The sequence below is a fragment of the Daucus carota genome, chromosome 3 (genome assembly GCF_001625215.2).
Source record: "Daucus carota subsp. sativus chromosome 3, DH1 v3.0, whole genome shotgun sequence".
Classification (NCBI taxonomy): Eukaryota; Viridiplantae; Streptophyta; class Magnoliopsida; order Apiales; family Apiaceae; genus Daucus; species Daucus carota.
Window position 1 is genome coordinate 53,085,422 of NC_030383.2, and position 8,084 is coordinate 53,093,505.

The window sequence follows — 8,084 nt, forward strand, 5'->3', positions numbered from 1 at the left end:
TAAAGGTTTGTAGCATCCAATCACAAATCGTAATCTATTATAAACTCTATTATAGTGTAGAATACTACCATATATACATCTTATAAGTAAATCCTACTTAAAATTTAAGAGATAAAAAATGATTTACAACCCTATTTTTTAGTAAAATCAATCAAGATAATTATGATTTTATTTAAAAGCATATTAGCATATTGTATAAATTTTCAATAATTTTTGGATGGAAAAAGTTGTACACATTTTTTTAAATTTATTAATTAAAATTAAAATTAATATTTATAGCAAATATGACTTCGGTTGAGCAAAACCGAACCAGAACCGTGAAAATTCGGTCCGGTTCGGTTTCAAATTTTTCAGAATTTCAATCCTTTCGATTTTTTAATTCGGACCGAATTAAATTTCGATTTGGTTCCGGTTAAGTCTATATGTTAATTTCAGTATAGTTCATTCCAAAAAAACAAATAAGAATTAGATTTTAGGTTCTTTCGATTCAGTCCAGTTCTGGACCGAATAGTCGACCGTGAATATGACATATATATTCATATACATAATTTTATAAAATTATACTCCCTCCGTTTTAATTTACATGTCCACTTTCAAGAAAAATTTTTGTTTCAAATTACTTGTCCACCTCATCTTTCAATGCAAAATCATATTTTCAAAGTCAATTCTACTCCACATATTTCCTAGATCAATCTCACTCCACATATTTTGATCATTTAATGCAATTAATTTGTGAACATCCACTTTTGTTAAACTGTGTGACTTTTTTAGAGTGGACATCTAATTTGAAACGGAGGGAATACTAGCAAATTCTTCGTATATAACCAATCACACATCGTACGTCCCTCGCTTTAGAACACTCTGCTCATTTTCTGCCCTCTCTCTGCCCAGACAATCTCAAAATCAAACCTGAAACACTCCGATCACCAGAAATTCAACGCAACCTACTTTATAATTCTGAGATCGCATTCTCCTGCTTCTCCCTCCACCAATGTCATATTTTGAGTATCTCGCCGGGGCTGTCATGACTTTCTTTCTACTCTTGAATGCCGTCAAAGCCGACCTTGCAGCAGACAAAGCTGTCCTCCTAGCTCTCCGTACCGCCGTCAGAGGCCGGACACTTCTCTGGAACACTACAGAATCATCCCCATGCAAATGGGTTGGAGTGCAATGTAGAAATAATAGAATATCGGAACTGAGGTTACCTGGTATGGGTCTGACCGGTAATTTACCGGATAATACAATCGGAAACTTAACTCAGTTAGTCACATTGAGTCTCCGGTTCAATGCATTATCCGGATCACTCCCTTTGGATCTTTGGTCTTTAACTAATCTTCGAAATCTTTATCTTCAGTCCAATGAATTTTCCGGTCCAATACCTTCATTTCTTTTTTCTTTGAAGAATTTAGTTCGGCTTAGTTTGGCTTCGAATAATTTTTCGGGGCCTATTTCAAGTGATTTTAGTAAGTTGAACCGATTAGGTACTTTGTACCTGGAGAAAAATCAGCTTATTGGTGAAATTCCAAATCTAGATTTTCCGGGATTAGTTCAATTTAATGTTTCTGATAATCTGCTGGTCGGTAATATACCTGAGAAGTTGTCGAGTATGCCGGAGAGTGCGTTTGTTGGGAATGCTTTATGTGGACGGCCCCTTAAGTCTTGTAATGGGAATGGTACAAAAAATAAGTTTAGATTTTCTGTAGGCATGATTGCTGGAATAATCGCTGGATCTGTTGTTGTGGTTTTGGCTATTTTGGTGGTTTTGTTTTTGGTTTGTCGTACAAGGCGTGGTATAAAAGAGGAAGTGAGGGTTTATAGGTCAAGTAAAGAAACTGAAGTGGCTAAGATTAATAAAGAGAAGAATGCCGAGGATGAAGATAATTTGAGTAGTACTTATCCAGGATTGAATGAAAAAGTAGGGAGTGCATCGGGGAAGAAATTGGTGTATTTTGGTAAAACGGAGAAGGGTTTTGATTTGGAAGATCTTCTGAGAGCTTCTGCTGAGGTGTTGGGGAAGGGGACATTCGGGACAGCGTATAAGGCCATTTTTGATACGGGAATGGTGGTGGCTGTGAAGAGATTAAAAGAGGTGGCGGTGCCTGAGAAAGTATATAGGGAGAAGATTGAGGCTGTCGGTAATATGAATCATGAGAATCTGGTGCCTTTGAGGGCATACTACTATAGTGTTGGGGAGAATCTACTTGTTTATGATTACATGCCAATGGGGAGTTTATCTGCACTTTTGCACGGTGAGACAACATAATTTGCAATTAAGTTATGGGTTTTTAATTTTCTTACGTTACTCGTGTTGTGATATAATATCCTTTAATGTTGTTTTCTCGATGAACATTTTGAAGGATGAATTCCGTCATATCATGATATTTGGCATGCTTAAAACCAGATATTTAATGCACTGTAGATGTTTCGAAGGATGATTTCCGTTGATATGTGAATAGTACATGAATTTGCAGGTCTATCATGTATGATTATATGTAATAAAGTGATCTCATTAGCAGACACTGATCTGATTATTTAACTTAATGGAACATTTGGTCTAGCTTTCCTTGTAATCCTGCTTCATGCTTACAGGAAACAGAGGTGCTGGCAGAACTCCCTTGAACTGGAAAACACGAACAGCAATTGCTCTTGGTGCTGCCCGTGGTATTTCATACATTCACTCACAAGGGTCAACTTTTTCCCATGGAAACATTAAATCATCAAATATCCTCCTCACTACGTCATATCAGGCTTGCTTGTCTGACATTGGCCTTGCTCAACTGGTTGGGCCCAACACCAGTCCCAACCGTCTTGATGGCTATCGAGCACCAGAGGTAACTGATGCTCGCAAAGTCTCTCAGAAAGGAGATGTCTACAGTTTTGGTGTGCTACTATTGGAGCTACTAACAGGCAAGGCTCCTACTCATACCTTCTTAAATGAAGAGGGTGTAGATCTGCCACGGTGGGTACAATCTATTGTCAAGGAAGAGTGGACAGCTGAGGTTTTTGATGTTGAGATCCTTAAGTATGAACATGCCGAGGAGGATATGGTTCAGCTTCTGCAGCTTGCTATCTCTTGTTCTGCTCAATATCCTGATAAACGTCCCCCAATGACTGAGATAACACAGAAAATTGAGGAGCTTCATGTCTCCAGTGTATAACAAGAGCCTGGAAATGACATAATCAAAATGAGTTCGAGTGCACCACCACCTTCTGTTGCAGTCTACCGGAGATTGATCAATTATGAGATTTCTGCATATATATGATTTCAGTTAAAGATTATTTTGTTTTTCTTCAAGCTGTTCGCTTAAAGCCAGAGTCCTCTGTGCATTTTTGTTTCTCTTATCTGCCCATTGTTATCCTTTCAGAAATATTGTATTTTACCAAGTGATTTTGAGTGTACCATTGTACAGAGAGGCCAAATGTTATTCGTTGAATAGCTTTCAATTTTTTTTGCCTTGTCTGATGCCTTGTAATTACTCTAATCTTGATTTCTTGCTTTATTCACCTTTTGCTTTTCTTTACTACATCGTCTTGATTTTCTGTAATTTTGGTGTGTGTTTCGAACGTTAGCATGTCCTCTCACGTAAATAGTGAGTTAGGAGGATCTCATAATTATGATATGCAATTCCAACTAAAAGCACATTATTATCATAGAGGCCCTCTATTACCATTATGGTCTGTTTCCACTTCTAAGTAACGATATAGGTGATGATAAATGAACTATCCAGTTGATGACTTTGAACAAAAAACCAGCTGGAACACTTTAGCTGCAGCCCGAACTCTTCACCAGCAGCTGCAGCCAGACACTTGTAATGTGGTTTGAAGAAGAAACTCACAATGCAGTAATAATACAACTTGCAGAAGAAAATCAACAGAAAGAAAACAGCCACCAAAATGTTTCTTCTTTGTCATAAAAGTGTTAAGTTTTTGACAATCTTTAACTCAAGTGTAAGAATGAAAATTTTGTTAGAACGTAATATGATCCCAGTGAGCTCTTCCCCTAATATCATGAGATTTTTTTTTTTTATTTTTTTTTTGCCACAATATCATGAGATTTTAGTAGAACTAGTAATTTAATATGATATCAGAGCTTTAGTTTTTGTTTATCAGTTACCGGTACATATCAACGACAAGTATGCTGTTTAGACAATAGTGACAAAAGTCAGTGTCACTTCTTAGTTGGTAAAAACTTTGCTTCCTCCTTACAGAAATAATAAGTGGGGAAAATGATAATGGAATTAAGATTTTCTTAAGAACTTGATGTTCATTACGTGACTTTAAATTTCAACCAGGTTAGTTGGAATAGAATTGTCTCAATATTTAAGTTGGTTATCATAGTGTTCCTCCCACTATACCTATATTTTTGTTTTTGTTAAGTTGTGGATGGCTCTTCTACTCGGCAACTATATGACATTTGAGAAGATGGCTCCCCTACTTGGGAAATATATAACATTTGACAAGGCAGAACACCAAATTTTGTATCTTCTTGGAAGATAATATAATGTACATGCATTATATATGACCACAACTTAAGCCGTAGTCGGTTTCAACTTTCTAACCCATAAATCCACTCTGATAGTTTAAAAACGCAACTTTGAACTAATAATGTCAAAGTTGAGCTTTTGTGTCCGATTGCAGTACATGCACCGTAATCTGTCCGACTCGGAAAGGAGCTCCTTTAGTTAATTTGCTTTTACGATAGCATATAGCAATTCATTCAGTTATAAGTTCACATGGATTACAATCTAAAGCGACCGTAGGGTGGCCTGCAAGAAATAAGCACTCCCTCGGTCCCCATAATTTTGTTCACAATCAGTATTTGTTCTTATTCACTTACACTAAATATTTGATACTCCCTCCGTCCCTCCCATTTCTTATCGAATGGGTTGGGCACGGAGGTTAACAAATATGTATAAATATTTGATAATAATTGTCTATTTTTCAAAAATATTATCATATTTCATATTTAAGTTATCATATTTATTAAATATGGACCATAATTTTGAAATTATTTAATATGTATCATAATTTTAGGACAAATATAACAGAAAATTAGGACACATGAAACGGACGGATGAGTAATTATTTACTAGCATTTTTTATATCTGTTTGATTAGATCATTAGATATGTATAACACTTTCTTCCTCCCAATTATTCCCAATTATTATGGTCACATTTCATATTCTATTCATATTTATCTAATATGATAAATAAAATTTAATTGTGTTAACTCATTTGAAAACTAGTATAATATTTTAATACCTTGTAAGTGACTAAATGTAATTCAATAAAAAGGTGTATGGTTACCGACAAAATGAATGGGATGTGGGGGGAGTTTAATATTTTTTTAACGAAAAGCAAATAATTTAATAAAATACTGAAATCTAGCAGGGACGAATTTTCGAATTGTCAATTACAATTTGATGGTGAAAAAAAAAGAAATAAACAAATAGTCATTTTGTTTTCGATCCTTTAACATATAAAATATCTAAATTCTTTAGTGTAAAAAATATTATAATTATATGTCAAGCAATCCAGATTACTTCAGCCGTGAACGATGAGATTGTCAATCTAGCAATGCAGCAGGACATTACAGAAGAAACGGAGAAGGAAGAAGGTTCCAGCTGAACGATCGGATATTGGTGAAGAACAACCACAATCTCCTCCAACTCTTCTCAAAATCACTTTAGGGATATAATTTTAGAGATGCCAAAAGTGAAACCCATAGAGTTTGATTTCTCAAATTTGAATTTTTTGAAAGTCCTTCTGACAATAGAAGAGCTGAGAAAGAAGCTGAATGCCTAGAAATCTTCTGAAATAATTAAGAAAAGCATACCTAGCCAGGTTGGAAGGAAGCACGGCAACCTCAAAAGATTTAATGTAGCTGGCATATGTAAGTGAATGCACCCTCAAGGACAATTGCAATTCCAAGTGTGACAGAAATAGCAAAAGTGCCCACATCAAATTATGTATATGACATTCATCTCAGTGATTAACTTCACATTGAGTTTTATCTGGATGAATTGGAGAAGATAAGAGCTATGACAGTCAAAGATAGAATGTTTGAAAGGTTGGAATTTAACTATAGGGTAGGCTAAGAGAACATGGCCTCTACAAAGTGTCCTTGACCAATATTCTTATATTCTTAGGGCTGTGTACACTAAATTGGAAAACATCAGAGGATTCTCTAGTGTGGGAAGAACTGAAATTTTCAACAAGTTTACAGAAATCCAAAGAAACTGGAATCAACCTCAAGGTTTGAGTGATGATGAGTCATCCTGATAATGATGAAGTTGAGCATCTTCAACCATTCTGGCTAATGGTATTTTATGATGAACAAGACACGAGAAGATTCTTCAAGATTGAAGATCATGGGAAGAAAGCTGATATTGATACTCTCGGTACATGCAAACATTGCTAAATCCTAAAGTTCAAGAAGATTATGCTTTTATAAGAGGATTGCATAGAGAAATCAATATCAAGCTGAAAAGGCAAGGAAAGAATATGATTAGCCATAGAAGTGAAGAAACGGACATAAAAAGAAGAAGACAATGATCTGCTCAGCTTATAGGAATCCTTCACATCATGATGTATCTTTCTCTCAACTCTTGTAATTTATCTACTTTTCAATTGTTCCTTCTAGTACCTTCCTCATATATAGATTAATACAAATGAAATATGATGCTTAAATGTGTAATTTTCTGTTTGAAGTATTTTATTGTAATCGGGCACCCAAATCTATATCGGAATTTCTATTAGATATAAATAGGGACAGATTATTAGGAATATGTAATACTTGATGATATGTCAAAACACTTAGTGTATTTCTGAGTTTTTTTTTAGGTCTAGCTGATCAATGGATAACATACACGTTGTAAAATCCATTGATCAGACAACTCATCAACGGATGATGTGGCACTATAGCAAAACATGCAGTATCTCAATTTTAGTTGTTGATATGTGTTAGTTGATCAAATAATAATGTAATTATTCTATCAATGGATGTGTAATTAGGATGATCGATTGTAAATATTTCAAGTCATGTAAACTACACAAATGAAGTGAAGATCAGTGGCTAATCAAAACATCAACGGATGAAGAATAAATATACCATCAACTGCTATCTCAACTCATCAACGCTTGAGCTAAAAATGAACTATCAATTGATAATTCAAGAATCCATCAGCGGCTACTGAATTAGCTTATCAACTGCTATTTCTGCAGTTATCAGTTGATAGCAACAAGTCAAAGAAAAGGACAACAGTCACATGGGTTGATCAAAAAGATGCTATAACAGTTTTGGAAGCTAAGCTATAAAAAGACTTGGTCAAATATTGAAGACCCCGTAGCCTACTATTTCAAGAAAAACAACAGGGAAATGAGCCACCATGTTCTCAATCACAAAGATCAAGAGTATTACCCAAATTATGGATGCAAAGAATGGAGGAAGCTGAAGACAAGAATAGGAATGGCTAGTCTGCTTTAATATATATACACACACATATATATATATATATATGTATATATATAGACACACACACACACACACATATATATATATATGTATATATATATATAGACACACATACATATATACATTGTAATCTTTATTTTCAAAGTAACCCTTTTTACCTAAAAACTGAAGAGCAAATGAGAATAGTTTAGCAAGAAATTTGTAACGTTAGCTTTTCAAATCTTTGTATGCAGCCATGTATATTTTTACTTAGAAGAATCTTCAATATAAAAATCCTCAGGTGGACAAAACAATCCGCCCGAAATTTTGAAATCTTTTAGTTCTTAATTTCAGTTTTGTTAATATTTATTGCACTTGTATTTTGGATAATGTCTAAGCTCAAAAAATTGATAAATTTGCATAGATTGTATTCAACCCCCTTCTACAATCTAATCTCATTGTTTAAATTGTTAAATAACGGTAATATAGCCTATTGAAAGTTGTTAATAGGGGCCACTATCACACTATGGATCTTCCATGAAGAGAGCCCTTTTACCGTTACGAATCTTTCATTCGAAGTTGTCAGTTTGGGGAGATCGGAGGTTTGAAGGTCTGATTATGCTTTCACTA

At 34.7% G+C, this 8,084-nt stretch overlaps 1 protein-coding gene across 1 annotated transcript; it reads left to right on the forward strand.

The window, feature by feature from the left end:
* The first annotated feature begins 869 nt into the window (after nucleotides 1–869).
* LOC108213428 (probable inactive receptor kinase At1g48480) lies at nucleotides 870–3,434 on the forward strand. The gene is made up of 2 exons (XM_017385219.2): nucleotides 870–2,249; nucleotides 2,590–3,434. Exons 1-2 carry the CDS (start codon nucleotides 992–994, stop codon nucleotides 3,156–3,158), a joined length of 1,827 nt encoding a protein of 608 aa, XP_017240708.1. The 5' UTR covers nucleotides 870–991; the 3' UTR covers nucleotides 3,159–3,434.
* Nucleotides 3,435–8,084: the final 4,650 nt, after the last annotated feature.